At 44.1% G+C, this 20,879-nt stretch overlaps 1 protein-coding gene and 1 long non-coding RNA gene across 11 annotated transcripts in view; one reads left to right on the top strand and one right to left on the bottom strand.

The window, feature by feature from the left end:
* TEAD1 (TEA domain transcription factor 1) overlaps positions 1 to 15,553 on the bottom strand; it is an 88,993-nt gene extending 73,440 nt beyond the window's left edge. For 4 of the 10 annotated variants that reach the window (XM_069965072.1, XM_069965079.1, XM_069965075.1 and 1 more), the window contains exon 1: positions 15,015 to 15,402. In XM_069965072.1, coding sequence (XP_069821173.1) covers positions 15,015 to 15,064 — 50 coding nt within the window. In that variant the 5' untranslated portion in view covers positions 15,065 to 15,402. Of the gene's footprint in view, positions 1 to 15,014; positions 15,404 to 15,431 lie in introns of those variants that run through there. The other 6 variants (XM_069965078.1, XM_069965076.1, XM_069965080.1 and 3 more) reach the window with 4 other exon arrangements.
* A 51-nt stretch (positions 15,554 to 15,604) lies between these two features.
* LOC138787839 (uncharacterized) lies at positions 15,605 to 19,192 on the top strand. Its single transcript, XR_011362522.1, has 4 exons — positions 15,605 to 15,693; positions 16,660 to 16,787; positions 17,633 to 17,754; positions 18,348 to 19,192. It is a non-coding gene; the product is annotated as an uncharacterized lncRNA (long non-coding RNA).
* Positions 19,193 to 20,879: the final 1,687 nt, after the last annotated feature.

Here is a 20,879-nt window from a genome sequence, read left to right as displayed (position 1 = left end):
GCTGGACCTGGCTCTGGCAGTCTAAACGGTTGAATCTTAGCAATGTGCATTGTCCTGGCTTCACCGGGCAGTGGCAACACTGGCTGCCTGGCTTCCTCAGAGCACTGGCCACACTGGCTGCCTGGCTTCCTCAGAGCACTGGCCACACTGGCTGCCTGGCTTCCTCAGAGCACTGGCCACACTGACTGCCTGGCTTCCTCAGAGCACTGGCCACACTGGCTGCCTGGCTTCCTCAGAGCACTGGCCACACTGGCTGCCTGGCTTCCCTGGGCACTGGCCACACTGGCTGCCTGGCTTCCTCAGAGCACTGGCCACACTGGCTGCCTGGCTTCCTCAGAGCACTGGCCACACTGGCTGCCTGGCTTCCTCATGGCAGCTGGACACTACTGCAGGCTGCTTCTGCGCGGACCTTATCAAGCTGTACTAGTATGCCACAGTGCCTAAACCATAGAAGACAATGAAACTATATAAATAATGGTTCCATGTAACAGGTTAGATCAGCCTTACACATGCCACAAAGTGACAAGTTTTAAAAACTCCATGTCTTACAGTTCATCTCAATAAACAACCATCTCAATCTTTGTTCCACGGCTCCTGTCCTCCCTTTCACAATATTTCAGCTGCAGGATTAATTCATTTGTTCTGTCCGACAAGAAATCAATGAGAGGCCACTTGCCATACAATGCAGCATCACTACACCGCAACTTTGATTGTAGAGGGAAGAAGAGGAGGAGGAGGGGAATAAAAGCCTCCGGGAGATAAGGTTTCCTAGCCAACTCTACAAAACGTGGAAAACCATTTTAGCAAATTAGCAGAAAGACTGCGGCCTGCGAGGAATGATCGGCAGGTAAATAGGACGCAGGTATTTTAATGAACACATCTGATTTCCTGGCTTAACAAACGCGGCTGAAGAGGCCTCATTAACACCTTGAGTGCTGGAGATTACTGTAATGACCAGAGATAAACAGACCCCAGATCTATAAATATCACAAGGGATTACAGCCTGGATGACAAATGCATTCATATATAAAAGACAGAAGACGTCTCTATGTTCAACATAACTAAGGGCTAGAGGATGCAGATTCTCAGTATCATTATTGTCTGATACTTCTCCTGTAGTCACCCCATGTAATCTAATCCAGGCAAAGGGTACCTATGTGTACCTATCATTTATACAAACTCCTGACACATCATAGTGGATTGCCATAGGTCTCAGACTTCTATTGCAGTTCTGTATACCCCTCTATAGCTGAGTGGAGAAGAAGGGGCACTTCTGTCCTTTGGTTCTAGCAATGATTAACTGTCTTAGCAACCGGACCTAACCTATAAAAATCTTCTGACAGGTCACTATGGCATGTCAGACATTTGTTTAAATGATAGGTACACTAGTACACTATTACGTACAGTGGTCTTTCTGAACTCACCCTGCCCTCTCCATGGGCTAGTGTAGTATAGGCAGCATGTAACCTGATCTCTCTTTCCCTCCTTTAAACTTCAATGGAACTGCGATTCCCCCCCCCTAGAGCAGTAGCAATGGGAAGACGAAACTTTTTACACTACATGCTTATTTTTTAAAAGAATTGTTGAAAAGACTGCGACCATTTAGGAGTCCTTTGCATACACCAGACTCCTACAATGTAAGCTGCCTAAGGGCCATATTAGATGCACCGGCTAAGCGAGTGGCGATCTGCAGCCTACAAGGGCTGTATGTATCTTATCAGTCTAGTCTTCGCCATCCTTGCATCCATCCATCCGTCTAGTCTTCGCCATCCTTGCATCCATCCATCCGTCTAGTCTTCGCCATCCTTCCATCCATCCATCCGTCTAGTCTTCGCCATCCTTCCATCCATCCATCTAGTCTTCGCCATCCTTCCATCCATCCATCTAGTCTTCGCCATCCTTCCATCCATCCATCTAGTCTTCGCCATCCTTCCATCCAGTCTTCGCCATCCTTCCATCCATCCAGTCTTCGCCATCCTTCCATCCATCCTTCCATCCAGTCTTCGCCATCCTTCCATCCATCCATCTAGTCTTCGCCATCCTTCCATCCATCCATCTAGTCTTCGCCATCCTTCCATCCATCCATCCATCTAGTCTTCGCCATCCTTCCATCCATCCATCTAGTCTTCGCCATCCTTCCATCCATCCATCTAGTCTTCGCCATCCTTCCATCCATCTAGTCTTCGCCATCCTTCCATCCATCCATCTAGTCTTCGCCATCCTTCCATCCATCCATCTAGTCTTCGCCATCCATCCATCCATCTTGTCTCTCAAGAGTTAGCAGCCAAATATTTGGTAACTTTAATAAGGAGTGATTATAAAGTTGCCAAATTCTACCTTTAAAAAACAAAAAACAAACAAACAGATGTCTTTTTTTCCATTCTTCTTTCTTTTTTTGCCTGTGGCTTCTCTGCCTCTGAAAACGTCCCCCTTTATATTAATGCAGACAATAGTCTAGTATCAGAAATCAGAAAGGTTGGATTTTATCTATTATAAGAGAAGGAAATCAGGAAGGATTCGGGGAGTATGTGGTGCGTGAGCGCCCCATCCAGCGGCTGTCATTATGCAAGCCTTATTCTAATTTCCTTGCTTCTCTGGTTTAATGGCAGGCTATGGATTAAGCACGGTTCTGGAATTTATCCACCAAATGTATTAACCCGGCAGGAAAGCAAAATAACTACCATTCTAGGCAACTATAACAATGAAACAATGATTACTTAGACTTCAATTATTACCAGTAGGCGCTTTCAGACACAATATTAAAAGGGGAAGAAAAAAAAAAAAAAGTTTAGAAGTCGTCACATTCAATTTAAGCCTTGATAATAAGCCGGAGCTCGGGGATAGATTGGAGACAAGTCAAGGAACAATCAATGGTGTCCAATTAATGTGCAAAAAGCATCAGGAAAACTATGGAGGAAACACCTTTAATTATATCACAGGGAAAAAATTGTGATGAACTACTGGGCAGAAGGATGGAACCAGACTTATTTTCCTCTCTTTTGAATAATGAATTTCACGTTCTGCTAATATTTATTTTTATTTTTTAAGGATGTGCTCAGATTTTAAATTTTTGTTTTACTTTTTTTTTGCCAAACTAAAGCCCATAATTGTAACTAAAACACAGTGGGGAAATTGTGGCTGATACTCTCACAGTAGGTGGGCAGTGGCAAGTAACAGTGATGGTAGGGAGGGAAGGTGGCAGCGGCTGACAGTGATGGTAGGGAGGGAAGGTGGCAGCGGCTGACAGTGATGGTAGGGAGGGAAGGTGGCAGCGGCTGACAGTGATGGTAATTAGGGAAGGTGGCAGCGGCTGACAGTGATGGTAGGGAGGGAAGGTGGCAGCGGCAAGTGACATTGACGGTAGGGAGGGTGGGGGACTGCAGTGGCTGACACTGATAGTAGGGGCAGCGGTTGATACCGATTTTAGGGAGGCTGGGGCAGCCAACACTGATGGTAGGGGAGCAGTAGGAGCTGACTCTGATGGTAGGGCTGATGGCTGATTGCGGGGGGAGGCGTCAGCTGCTGACAATGATGGGAGGGGGCAGAAGCAGTGGATACTGAAGGCAGGGGGGCTGCTGCTGATGGTAGTGGGGGGCAGAGGGTGCTAATACAAATGGCAAGTGGACAGCAGTTGATGCTGATGGAATAATTAAAGGGCTATCTGAAAGTCTAGAGGCAACTGTTTATTTAATGCACATAACCTGCGATGTTGCTGTCACATCATTCCCCATGCTTTACACTGCATCACTGCTTGTACATCACTCCCCATGCTTTACACTCCAGCACCGCTTGTACATAATTCCCAATGCTTTACACTACAGCTCCGCTTATACATCACTCCCCATGCTTTACACTACAGCACTGCGTATTCATCATTCCCTATGCTTTACACTACAGCTCCGCTTGTACAGACTGGGGGAGCTCAGAGGAAAAATTAGCACATAGAAAAGACAATTGAGGAAGAAGAGAACTATTAGAACCTACAAGCCGCTAACCTGCTAGTGAGAAAAAGAAAGCAGAGGCTGGGAAATAAGGAGGAGAGAGGAGATCTGCTTTCAATCAGACAAAGCTAATTATGAGCGAAGAGATGAATGCACTGATATCATTACAGGTTGCGCAGCTACAAAAAAAGAATTTCATCTGGTTCAGCCTGCAAAACATAGGACTGAGCGACATAACAGCGGCTTACGCCAGGTAGCAGCGATTGTGTAATGTAAGAATCTCATACACAACCATCCAGATAAATCCTTTAGCAAAGCAAAGGCAGAAAATTAAAAAAAGAAGAGTGGTCCACGGCCGGACTGGGGTCATTACGTCCATACACAAGAAGGAGCGAGTCTTATGAGAAGTAACCGAGGTCACATCCACATTGACATGGGGACAACAAAAACAGGTCTAATTACAGGCTGCAGACCTGAGGAGTACAGTCCTCTCCTTCTAGCAGCCGAGATGATGTCTAGGTCAGGTCACAGATGTAATAACATAACCAAGGAGATTTGTCTGCCTTACTGCAAATAGGAGGAATGGACATCATTACACAAGCCCTTTGTCATTGCAGATTTACCCATCTCAGAGATTGCTGCACCCTTCAGGAGCAATGTTCTCCAACCTGCAGTAAAAACTACAACTCCCAGCATGCCCTTACAGCCACAGGTTGTTTCAAAAGAACTATGTCCTGTATCAGGGCAAGATGTTGGGGAACAGTGATCTAGATTATTTAAGTCTTCCTGTACTTATCAGCTGCTGTTTGTCCTGCAGGAAGTGGAGTATTCTTTCCAGTCTGACACAGTACTCTCTGCTGCCACCTCTGTCCATGTCAGGAACTGTCCAGAGCAGGAGAGGTTTTCTATGGGGATTTGCTGCTGCTCTGGACAGTTCCTGACATGGACAGAGGTGGCAGCAGAGAGCGCTGTGTCAGATTGGAGATTTTTTTTTTTTTCATTAAAGTAAATTTCAAATCTCTGGCACCAGTTGATTACAAAAGATTTTTTTTTTTTGTGAACTACCCTTTTAAGACAGGGATGGGGAACCTTCAACCCTCCAGCTGTTGCAAAACTACAACTCCCATCATGCCTGGACAGCCGAAGCTTTGCTTCGGCTGTCCAGGCATGATGGGAATTGTAGTTTTGCAACAGCTGGAGGGCCGAAAGGTTCCCCATCCATGCTTTAAGATGTTGCAACACTACAATTACCATCATGTCTTCACAGCCAAAGGCATGATGGGAACTGTAGTTTTGCAACCGCTGGAGGGCTGTAGCTTCCCTATCCCTTATAATATTTTTCTTTTTAAATGTTAGCAAAATAAAAATCCAAAACAGAGCAGAGAACACAACTCTGAGCGCTCAGCATTAGCATTCACATCATCATACAAGTGCTGGATTATCAAAGCCGACAAGTTATCGGGCAGAGAATAAAAATGCCACATGAAAGGGCCAGCGAACGTCAGATGAAAGAATCCCCGACGCAAACAATCCCGGAATTCCATTTGTTGCATCTGTTTCATTAAGGGGTTTACATAGCATAAGGATATAGAATATATTATAGACAGGCATTTAACCCACGTGCAAACAAGTGTTTCAAGCATTTCCTGTTATTACCTACTGGAAAACAAAAAAAATTCATGCAATCAACAAAATTTCCAATGCGTCTGTAGAGAAATCAGCGCGTCCTTGGATGCTAACGCCTCGCGTAAAGCCACTCGATGAGTGGAAAAGTGACATTTTAATCCATGTGAAAAATCTAAACATTTTTGTGTTGAGTTGTCCCGTTCTCCGAGGGATGATTCATCAGCGGATCCTGACACAATGCCAAGGCCCTGCCCCGTGTGCACGACACAAGATGAGAACAAGCTCCTGGTGCATTAACAGGAATCCACCTACACAGACCGCACGGATCCGTGAACTGCAAACAGTCCATGAGACAAAGCAGCAGAGGCAGCGCAGCGTGTTATCACCTATCATCCCCAACGCGGGGGGTGCCTGACATCAATGGTACCGAGTCGTTTTACCCCAATCAAAGAGCACAAGACTCTTATCCAGCATTCAATAACTGGATGCAATATATATGAAATGAATTTACCAGGGGTTATCAGCATGCACTAAAATACCAACAATAACCAAGAAGGGATGCCTGCATGATAGATCAGGCCTTACGACTTAAAGGGGTACTCCAAAGAAATATTTTTTACATATCAACTGGTGTCAGAAAGCTATACAGATATGTAAATTACATATATCAAAAATCCAGTACTTATCAGCTACTGTATGTCCTGCAGGAAGTGGTGTGTTTTTTTCCCAGTCTGATACAGTGCTCTCTGCTGCCACCTCTGTCCATGTCAGGAACTGTCCAGAGCAGAAGAGGTTTTCTGTGGGGATTTGTTATCTCTGCTGCCACCTCTGTCCATGTTAGGAACTGTCCAGAGCAGGAGAGGTTTTCTGTGGGGATTTGTTAATACTCTGGACAGTTCCTGACATGGACAGAGGTGGCAGCAGAGAGCACTGTGTCAGACTAGAAAGAATACACCACATCCTGCAGGACATACAGCAGCTGATAAGTACTGGAAGACTGGAGATTTTTCTTAATATAAAAGGAAATTACAAATCTGTATAACTTTCTGACACTAGTTGTTTAAAAAAAATCCCTGGAGTACCCCTTTAACATAGTTTTACTGTAAGAAAAATGTGCTTTATATACAGGCACCATACATCATCTATGACTAGGGAAGTGTAATTTCTTGCCGTCTCATTCTCCCAGCTGAAGTTCACGTGTGTGTCAGGGTTACGTGAACAGGCGGGAAAGAAAATACATGCATTCTCGGAGTTGGAGGCCAACTTGGCTGCCCAGAACTAGTGCGCTTTCTGGAATGCTTGTCATCTCTGCTATGAGAACGTTTTTCAAGACCAACTTGAAAATCAAGTTTAATCCTCCAGGTAGTTGGCCAGAAGCAACAAGCACACCCTCATCACACTTCACCGCCATCCTGTGTTTGCTCGAGCTCGATAATAGGAAGGTCCTGTGAACCCTACGCTGGAACTGACATTGTGCGCCCATTAACCCTTTCCTGGTAGGAGACATCACACTCGGCAATTGGTCAACCAAAAAAAAATAATTCTCTTCTCTCAGCAAGCAACTAAAACTTACACTGACATAAGCTGAAGCTAGCACTTGTGCATTTGGCCCGCCTAAGGAAGTCAAGAGGTCTTCAGTCAAAGCGGTGATAACAGAGATTAAGCCAAACTAACATGTCCGTGCATGTGTTATAAAAGAACATTTCCCTCTTAAACCTTCTATCCTGCCCTTTCTAGTTACCTTATCCTGCATTACACTGCACATGGGGGCTGTCATTCCAGTTGTAGCATGCTGGCCATAGAGGGTAAGGTGGGGGGCTCTACAGGGGCCTCGGTGCAGAGAGAAAACCAGGTCAGATTTCACCTCTAGGATCCTTGGTTTGACCCAGAGATGATTATTAAGTGGGACTGTGGAGTTGACAGCTGCTTGCAAAAACCTAAGCTTTATTAAAGCTCTGGTGAATACTTCCAGTGCAAAGTTAGAAACGACAGTCAGATGTCAAGGTTTTCCTGCCCTAACCCCTGACTGAACCAGGGATGTGAATTGCAGCAATAATCCCGAATCCCTGGACCGACGGAGGAGCCTCCTGCCGCGAGCTGCATTAACTTCACATCAGGTTATTATAAGCCCCAGCAGGGAGGTATGCACTGCTCCGCAGGGAAACATGGCGGAGGCACTTTCAGGAACATCATGTTGCACAATATTCCTTTATGGCAAAACAAGCAGCAGCGGTAGCGTCACTATAGGGAGATGTAGAGGATGCATTGTCATCTAGGTGCCCAGTGTGTGAAAGGGCAATAGGTCTCTTAACTATATAATAGGACAGCAGTATTTACAGTATCAGGGTATATTCACACGGGCGGGCTCGCAGCGAGATTCTCGCTGCGAGCCCGGCAGGTCCTGTCAGTTCCCATAAACTACATACTTGCTGCGGTCTAAACGACCGCAGCGAGTATGTAATTATACCGCGCTTAACCCCTTCTACTCCCGCCGGCTCCCCCGCTGTAAGCAGCATACATTACCTGTCCTTGCTGCACGGGTCCGGCGTCCTGCTCTCCCGCCCGGCCAATCAGTGGCTGCGGCTTGGCAACATTAATAATTGGCCGGACGGGAGAGCAGGACGCCGGACCCGTGCAGCAAGGACAGGTAATGTATGCTGCTTACAGCCGGCGGGAGTAGAAGGGGTTAAGCGCGGTATAATTACATACTCACTCCGGTCGTTTAGACCGCAGCAAGTATGTAGTTTATGGGAACTGACAGGACCTGCCGGGCTCGCAGCGAGAATCTCGCTGCGAGCCCGCCCGTGTGAATATACCCTCATACTGAGCAATAAATCATCAATAGATCATTTACATAGCTGCAAATAATAACCCGGCTATAATCTTAAGGACACAGACAACATAAATGGTTTGACTGCATCAAGGCCAAAATTATCTCTGATGAGGGCGACCGCTGATCGCTGGAACGTGTTAGATGTTTGACCTGCATGAACTATGGCAACTACTACAGTGACGTCACTGCTACTCTGTGGAAAACCATTGGATTACTCACTGTATGCCGAGAGTTGGTAGTAGTGGAGCCACCGGCCGGGCCCACTCCCAAGCCGACACCTCAACACCTACAACTACTGAAATGATACAGAAGAATGGAGGATACTATACCACATCACAAAACTACCAGGTATTCAGCAGTATAGCTATATATCACTAAGGATACTTATACTGCATGAACGGACCATTGTTACTATTTACTTACATACTTTACATAAGATATATTATGTTAACATTTTTATAGGACAGTGTCTCTCAGGAAACCTCTTTTCCATCATTTAAGCACACACTGTAGTGCTTTAAGTGTATACACATATTTTTGGCGTCTTTTTTTGGTGATGGCCTATAAATAAGTCGGTGTTCTCCAACTCCAAAACTACAACTCCTATCAGGCCCCAATAGGCCATGGCTGTCAGAGCCTGATGGAAGTTGCAGTTTGGTAAAAGCTTAAAAGCAATAGGTTGGAGGACAGTGGGATAGGTCATCCATATTAGGTGATCAGCTGATGGAAGGGGCTGTGTCACCGGTATAAGCTGCAATATCAAAACATACCGAGCTGAAAGTGGTGATGAGGCACTGCAGCCCCTTCAACCAGCTGAGAGAGAGATTCCCTTACTATTTCTATCATACCTGAACAGGCAAAGCTTTAGCTTTAGCTATGCAGGCATGATGGGAACTGTAGTTTTGCAACAGATTGAGGGCCGTGAGTTTGACATCTGTACTGTAAGTCAGTGTAAAAGAAAAGTTCAAAAAAAAAAAAAAAAAAAAAAAAACCTTTAAATTCTAAAAGTTTTTAATATAGTCAACTAGTAAATAAAACCATAACCCCCTGTTCCAAAGGCACAATCTAGAACATTGCATGACAGCCATTTGTTATTGCTATAGTTCAAGTTCCCCATCCTGTTTATCTTCTTTTAAAGGCAGATCCCCTCTAGTCTCACTATAGTCTGGTCGGGGCACCTTAGACCTCCCGGTGAGTCACGTCTTACACAATCACCCACCTCTAAAGATGCTTCAAGAACTAAAAACCCCGGAGGCAAAGCCTGAATCTCCTGGGTTCTGAGGAAGATTCTGCACTGTGGCCCCTTCACCTTCTCTAATGTAACTAGCCACAAACCTGCCGATTTCAGAGGGATCAGCTGATCATTTATAATGTGTATAGAGGCCTCTCAGTTCTGCCCTAAATGCAGATATTATTGCTGTTAGCAAGTGTCTGGCAGTGTCTTTCTTCCCATTCAGATCATGTGCATGCTCTGTCGTTCAGTGTGTGCATATTTATGGGGGAATCAGAATGCATGCACAGCTTAAAGGGCTACTCCGGCAAGATTTTTTTTCTTTTAAATTAACCAGTGTTAGAAAGTTATGTAGATTTATGTAGTCTTCCAGTACTTATCAGCTGCTGAATGTCCTTCAGGAAGTGGTGTATTCTCTCCAGAATGACACAGTGCTCTCTGCTCCACCTCTGTCCAAATCAGGAACTGTCCAAAGCAGCAGCAAAATCACTATAGAAAACTGCTCCTGCTCAGGACAGACTGGTGAGAATACACTACTTCCTGCAGGACACACAGCAGCTGATAAGTACTGGAAGACTGGTGATTTATTAACAGAAGTCAATTACAAATCTGTGGAACTTTCCAACACTAGTTGATTTAAAATAAAAAAAAATATTCACTAAAGTTCCCCCTTAAGCTAAAGGTACCCAGACCCAAATACAATTGCAACCTTTTCATGTACTCTACTATATGGGCACTATGAACTCCCTTCCACACCCCCTATAGGTCTACCTAACATACAATGTGCTCCACACCTCCTAATGCCAAGTTACGCAGCCGCCATCCTTCACACAGGAAAGCCCTGCCTTGGGTTTAACCTTTGCTAACCGCACACTGAATTATTAATACCTCTCTATTTATTCCCTCTTTACCTTTTGGAAGCTAATTTTCCTTATTTTGTGTCGTGCATGTATAAGCAGGGGAGCTTTGAAGTTACGCCAGAATAAAAGGTAACGCAAACTTCAAAGTGCAGTGAGAGATGCATTATACATGATCCCCCAGCTGCACAGGGCCTCCTTTCTAGGGATGTCTGAAGAGGAGCCCATGTCAGTGTATACAAGTGAGGGGAACCATTATCCGGCCTCATCTCACCTCTCATACCTTGATTTCTATATATATATGTGGTTGTTGGGACATGTGAGGCACTCTGGTATCAAGCAACTACAGCATCCACAAAAGACCAGGGACTTTATTTATAAGGCCAACAAGTGTCCTGTGCTTATGTGGACTTATGTATGAGAGAGAGTAAGCAGCTGTGATACAACAGTGATGGGATGAACTTATAAGCTTACTTATGAGCTGCTGTATGTCCTGCAGGAAGTGGTGTATTCTCTCCAATTAGACACAGTGCTCTCTGCTGCCACCTCTATGCATGTCAGGAACTGTCCAGAGCAGGAGAGGTTTTCTATGGGGGATTTGCTGCTGCTCTGGACAGTTACTAACATGGACTGAGGTGGCTGGACTGGAAAGAATACACCACTTCCTGCATGACATACAGCAGCTGATAAGTACTGAAAGACTTAGAAAGATAAGTACTGAAAGAAGATTTTTTAATAGAAGTAAATTACAAATCTGTATAACTTTCTGAAACCAGATGATTCGAAAGAAGATTTTTGCAGGAGTACCCCTTTAAACAACGCCCTTGTGACTATTGTCCCTCTAAATGGCTAAAGTAGAAGGTAACTGGTATTTCCCAGCTGTGCACCATACATATCAACGATAATGTATCTCACAAGGGCACAGCAGCATATGTACAACAGATCTATAGAGCTAGAAGAGGTTTCAGATGGATCCTCAGGACTGCAGATATTTATCACTGTAAGAACAAAGTGCTGCAGATCTTCTTATATTAGTGACAAGTGCCACAACCCTTCCCATATGACAGCGCTGATAAATCTGCCCCATGGTACTGATAAGGTAGGTAAGCTGACCATACACTTCAAGACAAGCAAGAAGCCTATAGGGTAACTCCCTTGATATTGTACCCATGGACAAATATATAAACACACACGTTTCTGAAAATTTGGGTTAACACCTAGATGTGTCTTGCTGCAACTGCCCCAGATGCTGCTCTGCTGTTTCTATACCATTTTCCCACCCTGGTCAGTGTAAGCCAGCTTTATCTAGGCCTATCAAGAGAACAATAGAGCGGTCAAGCTGTCATCCCAACCCTTCATCTGCTATGGTCATGAGAATACTGTACCCTTGGAGACAAAAGGCCCTATTGCACGGAACGATTATCTTCCGTATTAGGTCCGTTACGGCAAATAATCATCACGTGGAATAGAAGGCAACGTTCAGCCATTCATGTCAGATGATCGTTGCGTTGTTTGTTTTTCTAAACATGTTGAAAAACAAACGACCAGGATAGCAGCGATCTACTGCCGCCACTCCATGGAATAGGAGCGGCCACAGCAGACCGCCACTATCCTCTATGGGCTGCCCGGACGATCTAGCGCTGGAATAGCGTGGAATAGCGGCGGCAGCAAGCAGGGAACGAGGAGCAAACTAGCGCTGATAGCAAAACGTTTTTCTTTCACATCAACTGTTGTCACAAAGTTATATAGACTTGTAATTGACTTCTACTTAAAATTTCTAGTCTTCCAGTACTTATCAGCTGCTGTATGTCCTGCAGGAAGTGGTGTATTCTCTCTAGTCTGACACAGTGCTCTCTGCTGCCACCTCTGTCCATGTCAGGAACTGTCTAGAGCAGGAGAGGTTTTCTATGGGGAATTGCTTTCGCTCTGGACAGTTCCTGGTATTGACCAGTAGTCAGGCCCCCACAGATCATGTACCCAATAGATAAGTGATACGTTTTATTCCTTGAATGAGGGGGTATAATTAATGTAAGTTTCCCACATCTGTGTTAGGAATATATATATATATATATATATATATATATATATATATATATATATATATACACACACACACACATACATACATACACACACACACACACATATATACATAAATACATACATACACACACACATTGGTGTCACGTTCTTGGAATCAAACATGTAACGGATGATTGCCGCTAACTTCTACCTACATGCTGGGACTTGTAGTTCCTTAAGTGCCAGGGGTGCCCTTCACATGCATTACTATTACACATCGGTATAGGATGAAGCTTAGAAACGAGATGTGAGGAAAACGTTAAGTTCTTCCTGTTGTGTGGGATGTGTATTTTTCTGAATGAAGAGGCAGGACTGTACTACTGTATTAAAAAAAAAAAAATTGCAGAAACCTCCTTAAATAGTGAAAAGGATCCAGGGAGGTGAAAGCTAAGCAGACAATGATGGTTTCTCAATCACAGCAGCAACTAGCCTGCACGGACATGGCCGTCAGTAGAGTGCGCGTCTTCCGATAACACACCAATGAGGTCATCCTGGTGCCATGCCAAGCTCCACAGACGTCTTATACTCTATTCCCTCTTGTTTCCCTTGAACTTTAAATGTAAACTATGTAGAAATCGGATCCTGTGAAGCTTTTCGCTGCTGGATTTCCTTATTTTTTTTTTTTACCCCCATGCGTTTCTTCTCTTCCAGATCTGTTGCCTTGCAGGAATTAGCAGGCAGATGCGGATGTATAAACACTCAGCTACAAGCAAAATAATGGCAATCCTAGCTGACCTCATAGAGGGGAAGGACGGCCCAGAGAACAATAGGACGTGGGAGCTATTGAAGCGCGTTACCAAATGAGAACATTATGTAAGTTACAAGAAAAGATGGGACAAGGTTGTTGGTAACCTTAGATGTGTTCAGGGCACTTTGTTCTAATCCTTCCCTAAACACAGAGAGGCAACTTACCAAACATAGCCTGCCTAACATCCATGCATAGGATTTATTCTGATTCACATGTCGTCAATATACTTTACATAGCTCTATAAGAATATTCTCATTCACTGTGTAGAGCGCAGGTGTCACACTCACGGCCCTCAGCTGTTGTAAAACTACAATCTCCATCATGCCTAGATGGCTGTCAAGGCATGGTGGGGATTGTAGTTTTGCAATAGCCGGAGGGCTGTAAGTATAAAACACACTGTAGAGAATTGCAGTAACAGGTTTGCTAGGGGGAAACCAGGTGAAGTCTTTTTTTTCTCTTCTAAATATCATAAAAATAATCATTTTTAACAATAGGGTTGATCCTTTTAAAGGGGTACCCCAGCAAAAAAAAAAAAAAATGTTCTCTCTTTTACATTAACTCATATAAAAAAGATTATACAATTTTGTGATTTATCTCTATTAAAACATCTCCAGTCTTCCTCTACTTATCAGCAGCTGTATGTCCTGCAGGAAGTGGTGTATTCTTTCCAGTCTGACACAGTGCTCTCTGCTGCCCCCTCTGTCCATGTCAGGAATTGTCTAGAGCAGGAGAGGTTTTCTATGGGGAAAAATAATACTACTTCCTGCAGGACATACAGCAGCTGATAAGTACTGGGAGATTTTTTAAAGAGAAGTAAATTATAAATCTACCTTTCTGACACCAACTGATTTGGAAGTTAAAAAAAAAAAATCTTCGGCTTTTTTTTTTTTCCACTGATAGATCATAAAGCTAGGACTGGGCTCACACTTACAACTGTATTATGTTCTGTCCCGCAAGGCGCTAGCTCAGGTCTATATTAGGCTAGTGTAAAGTAACCCAGTCTATAAGCAGCTTTTACTGATCAAGAGAACAGGGAATCCAGGCGTAGAGAGTGTCACCTATTCATTCCTGACATAGGTGGCAGATGTCTGACCTCCCTCAACAATATGATCCTGAAATGAAATGTCAAAAATCTAGTATTGGAAGAAAAACATAATAGGTCCTGAAGTGTACAAGCAAAAAGTAAAAAACACTCTGAATGATTTACATCTTTGCATGATAACTATGACTGCATTACTAGATCCTCATGACAACACTTCCTGGCTGAGCTCCAATGGGCCAAAACATCCTTCATATCCCAACTTACACATTTATCAGATATCTGATGTGCACGGTGATCTGGATTCATAGAATGCCCTAAAACACAAGGTTAATCCAAGAATAGTACAAAGGATGAAAGAGCTGCAGGAGGAGCAATGTAGCTGCAGACATCAAGGCTGCAGATTGTTTTGGGGTATTGTTTTTTTTCATTTTGCTGTATTGTGCTAAAGAGGGAAAAATAAAGAAGATAAGAATCATATAAGACGCAAAAAGACGGCTGCAAATGTTGTTCACGTCATATGGTTGCCAGGAGCACATTGTAGTAGGAAGAATAAGGGAGGGGGTGCATCTCTTCTAAGACTGTGCCCCCCCCATTTCTAAGGGGTGGCAGTAGTATAATGGTATTAATATTATATTTTTGCTGGAGAGAACCCACCATATAACCTGATGAATACTCTGTGTATAAACTGTAGCTGAATATAACATTTTACCATCGTATCATTTCTTCAGAACTGTATTCTTTACATTTGTGTCTATTTAGAGGACTCCGGCCTCGTGGCGGCGGCTTCCTAATGTAGCTAGAATCATGTTTTGTATAACGTTACAGATGGAATGGATTCATTGTACACTTCATTTCATTTATCTTTTTTTAACATGATAAATCACCACAGTCTGTAGAGTTAAAAGCTGAACTCCGATGCAGTATCAAAAGGTGTTTTCCAGATTTCCTCCATAGGTTAGAATACATTAGTCGTGAATCTAAATATCTCGTCTTTTTAGTTTTTCTTTACAGGACGTGCCAAATATCCATATGAATAGAACGCACATGAAAATGTGGAGTACAGATGCTGACCTATTCATAAGAAGCCAACGCACAAGAGACAGTCGTAGGGACCAGCCGGATAATAAAAAACCTTACTACAGTGTTTCCTAACCAGTAGCTGTAGAGCGGTTGTAAAACTACAACTCCCAGCATGTCCTGACAGCCTGCAGCCAGTACATTACTACAACTCCCAGCATGCACTGACAGCCAACGGCCAGTTACATAACTGCAACTCCCACCATGTCCTGAAAGACGCAGGCTGTCATGGCAACTCCCTCTTGCAGACATACAGGTGGGGTGTAAGCTTCCCTTTACTATGGATCAGCGTTGGGGCCCTAAAGCACAGTAACCCCTTGTTAACATTTTGTGGATAGGCTCTTTAAAGGCCAAATACACATTTACTATAAAGTAGTAACAAGCTATGTTTCGTGTCCACAGCTTTTATGCAGTCCTATGTGCGCTGTGGTGACCACAACCGATGGTTCTTGGGTATACACTATAAGAGTACGTTCACATGTACCGGATCTGCAGCAGATTTCATCTAAATAACTGAAGACCGCATCAAATCTGCTGCGGATCCGCTGCAGATCCTGTATGTGTGAACGCACCCTTAAGAAATACTGTATATAGGCTGCTTCTGTAGTTATGTATTCATCCTCCTCCTGTAGAGCCAGGTGGGTGAGAGCAGGTCAGTGTTATCCACATACAGAAGATTAGGTCACGCAGGGTCCGGGACCCTGCAGAGTAGTGGAGGATGTGTCCCTAACTCTTCTGTGTCCTTAGTACATAGGTCGGATTCGTGCATCATACCACACTGGTAGCATCCTCTAGCTTATTCCTGTACCTCGGCTTGCTTGGGTAACTGTGCCATTCTATTGATTGGTATTGACAACTACAACTCCCAGCATACCCTGACAGATGCAGACCTACCTTAATGTATCTGAGCATGCCAGGAGTTATAGTTTTCTCAATTTTTTTTTTTTAAGATCTATTTAGGCGCAGAAAGATCACTGCTTGTAAACCTGGGTATTACAGCATCAGTGCCCATGACCTGACATCATAGCATCTATAAAGGTTTCATATGTTGCACTAGCTAGCATTACCTTCAAGTTTTCCAGCAAAATACAAGCACATCACAAAATATATTTTTTAACTCAATAAGCAAGCTGCGGAAACTGTAAGTACAACTTTCACACCATTTCCTTCATAGTCCTGTATAACCTCAATAACCAGTAACATTAAGCTGCCCATACATTAGACAGGTGTCAGCTGAAAGTTATTGCAGCAAACAGCCATCTCTGCTGAACCCTCAAGGCCAGGGGTGTCAAATCTGTGCCCTCCAGCTAATGCAAAACTACAACTCCCATCATGCTGCTCCACAAACAGGTATGTTAGAGAAAGGTCCTAATACTACAAAGATTTATTTTGTGATATAAAACGTCCATATGGCATTTCAGTGCACCTACTTAGACCCCGGGGGTACGGCCACTGCATCCAGCAATAGATCAGGTAGAAGGTCAGATGCAACATGAAGGCAGTACCCATCCTACTACTTGTTCTCAATGATTCACCATCATCCTATAATTTCTATAGAACTGGTGGCAAATACTTTACTCAACGCTTTAGGCATCTTCGGCTTGTTAAGCATTGTGTGTAACGCGTTCTTCATAACTCTCACCTCTGATCGCACCGTCAGTCGTCGCTATTTATCACTAGCTGAATGCAGCTGTTTATCAACAAAAAGCAAAAAAAAAATGTCCACATTCAATTAAAGCCGATCGGGGGGTTTAGCGGATGAAAGGCATTCGCCGGCGGTCTTTTTTCATACTAATTTATACATCTAATCACGTTGTAAACAAATGATTTTCAAACAAGACGGCTTCCAAGTGTATTCAAATTGTCTTCAGATTCGAGACTACTCATTATTCGGACCCAAGACACAAAAGATTGCTTATTCCATATTAACACGGGTCTCGCTTACAAATTCTACTTAATTGGGCTTGATGGGCGCACTAAAGTGTTTTACAAAGGCACGAATCTTCAGCGGTGTTCAGCCCCATCCCCCAACATGACACCAAGTCACAGCATACCTTACCAGAATTACATTCATTACCAGGAATACAGTAACACAAAGTGTTACATACAACAAACAGATCAGACATAAACATACATGGCAATGCAAAAGGAAAAGAAAAATTACAAATTTCATTGATTTTATGCTTGACTTCGAGGAGGAGCGAGGGAATGGAGAAGCGCTGTATAAATATGACAAGGAATCTATGCAGAGACAATCCCTCCAGACACCAGGAGGGCTGAAAATATGGTGCAATATGCTGCAATACAAGAAGAACAGGTAAAAAAAAAAAAAAAAGGGGGGGGGGGGGATTTTATACAACAGGTGTGTGCCAAAAAGGTGCATTGTAAGATCTTACACCTCCTAAAAGGGGTTTTCAGAATCTCATTCATACTTGGTTTATTGGCTGCAGATTATGTTGAGGATTTTTTTTTACTTTTTGAATGCTAAATCCACAGCAAAAATTGCCAGTACCAAATTGTTTTAAAGTCAACCCAAATTACACATAAGGATACATTGTAGAAACAGCATTTATTGAACCCACAACAAGTCTCGTCCGGGCCGCACAACCAAAATTTTTTTCAAGCAAGACACATGAGTTGAATGGTAGCAAAGCGGTGTATGACCTTGAAGAATTTTTCGGTGACTATTGCATTACAGTTGTAATGTGACGCCATTCACTAATATTACATTAGAGTGCGACCCAAACCTTACCATGACATCAGTGTTTTTCAGAATTGCCAAGTATGAGTTCTGGAAACTTTTTTGAGTTCTCCATAAATTTTTTTTATCCCCCCCCCCTCCCTCTTAAACGTACTGAGGTTCTGACCGATCATTAGTAATAGGAGTACTGTACATGCTATCACTTTCAGGTTCTTGGTCTTCATCAATGTGACACACTGAATCTTGGGCCGGCCTGTGAAAGACAAGTTTAACAGAGCAGAGAGCCGCTACAAGGAGCATTTCTCACTTAAAGTGTGGACTTTCATATAAGAATAAGAAGCAAGGAGTCTTTCCAGTGTGCTTCTTGTTCTTGACATGAGAAGCCACAGATGATAGAACGCGGCAGTCTATGAGTGGATTTGTACGCTTTTGTTTCCTAAGCGTTCAGGTCCGCATTGCTTTGAACGGCAGCCTATACACTAACCGCTAACACTTCCATAAGCAGTTCTCTGAGAGGAAGTCATTGAATCCTGGATTTCCTGCTTGAGGGCTCAGCCAAGAACTTCAAGACGTGCAGCGGTTTCAGGAACTGACTCACAGTGATTCATGGGTAACCTACTGGTTGCTGTCATCTATTCCTGATCAGAGAAAGTTTGTATGAGCGGAGAAACCGCCAACAAATAAGACATCTCTGAAAAGTACATTAACAAGTACAATCCCAAGTATGACCTAAATGTCTACTTAAAGCGCCACTTCTCCGCCGTTCCCGAGATTCATAGGCTGATACAATAACTCTGTCCTGTTCCTGGAAGTCAGACAATTAACTGCAATTACCTGAACCATCCATTTACTTTGATTTATGTCTTTTAATGATGGATTTACTTTTATTTCAATGACAGATGGAACTGCAGCAACTTGGATATTCCACAAGCCGTTCTGTCTAAGCTGGGGGCTTGATTTATAAGAATAGGATTATATTCCTTCCCAATGTAAAAGTAAGAGGCGACAACCAAAAAAAAATTCATACGTGAAACATCAAGTAGTTTACAATTCATGGTGCTTTCCTGTCTGATTTTTGCTTTTATTAGCAGTGCAGGTAACAATAAGCATTACACATTGGATGGTGCTTGTAATAGGAATATCCTACATCCCTCTTTATCTTCAAGGAAGCTCTTACCCAGAAGGAAGAGAGCTTGATTTGCAGACAGCACCAGGAAGAAAGATCTTTTCCTTCTCAAAAACTACTTTGCATATTTCCTTCCGAGGGTAGCACTGCTTGGTGTGTAATGGTGCGTTTACACAGACAGATTTATCTGACAGATCTTTGAAGCCCAAACCAGGAACAGACTATAAACGGGGATCAGGTCATTATGCAAAGACTGGGATCTATCCTCTTTTCAAATCCATTCCTGGCTTTGGCTTCTAAAATCTGTCAGATTAATCTGTCTGTGTAAACGCACCCTTAGGCTGAGCTATTGCATGCATGCAAGATGCATGCTTTAGTTTGCATGTGTAAACAGCCTAATGCTGCGTTTACACGTAACGATTATCGGGCGAATTTGCGCGATAACGATCGAAATCGAACGATAATCGTACGTGTAAACGCAGCGAACGATCAAACGACGAACGAGCAATCGTTCGTTTTGATCTTTCAACATGTCATCAAATCGTTGTTCGCAAAAACTTTGCCGATCGTTCCGTGTAAACAGTCGTTGCGCGATAGTCAGTCCGCCCGCCCCCCCCCCCCCCCACTCAACCGCAGCCCCCTGCGCTGGCTCGATCGCCACCACCGCCGCTCTGATCACCACCCACCGCTCCGGTCACTCACCCCCGCTCCGGTGCCCCCCCCCCCCGCCGGCCCACGGTTACCTGCTCCGCGCAGCAGGTCTTCAGCCATCCCCGGCTCCGCTCTTCAGTGCACTGATTGGCTGAAGAGGTGAGCCGGGAATTTCCTCTTCAGCCAATCAGTGCACTGAAGAGCGGAGCCGGGGATGGCTGAAGACCTGCTGCGCGGAGCAGGTAACATATGACCGTGGGCCGGCGGGGGCGATCGGAGCGGCGGCGGGGGGGTTGATCGGAGCGGCTGCGGTGTGGGGGGCCACCGGAGCGGCGGCGGGTGGCGATGAGATCGGCGGCGGCGATGAGAGTGGCGGGGGCGGCGATCGAGCCGGCGCAGGGGGCTGCGGATGAGCGGGAGGCCGGGCTGCGAGCGGGGGGCCAGGCAGCGGGCGCGCGATCGCAAAACGATTTTTCCGTACGATATATCGTAACGTCTAAACGCTGATCGTTATGAAAAAAAATTGTTACTCCGACATCGTTAATCGTACGATCGGGCCAATTATCGCTTCGTGTAAACGCACCATAAGACATTACCATACAAATTAGCTCATAGGCAACAAAACCTGTGGTCCTCCAGTTGTTGCAAAAGCCAGATTGTGACCAGGCATGATGGGAATTGTAGTTTTGCAACAGTTTGAGGGTCGGAGGTTAAACCGATCATGCCGCAGACTTTAAGCAAATGCATACAGTCAGCTTTAGCGCTCAGTTCAAAGAAAATTTAGATTATTATGGAATCCTGGCAAAGGATTGACATTATTGGCAGCAACATGTCAATTTCCACAACTTTCATTGCAGACAGGTCAGGCATACTATCCATTGTGAATGCATCCTGCTGAGGGCATCATATTGGGCAAGTGTGATCACATCATGAGAGCCCAAGTTTGGAAGGATCTAATTGTCTA

Source organism: Dendropsophus ebraccatus, chromosome 4, assembly GCF_027789765.1.
Source record: "Dendropsophus ebraccatus isolate aDenEbr1 chromosome 4, aDenEbr1.pat, whole genome shotgun sequence".
Classification (NCBI taxonomy): Eukaryota; Metazoa; Chordata; class Amphibia; order Anura; family Hylidae; genus Dendropsophus; species Dendropsophus ebraccatus.
This window is presented reverse-complemented; position numbering and strand designations above follow the sequence as displayed.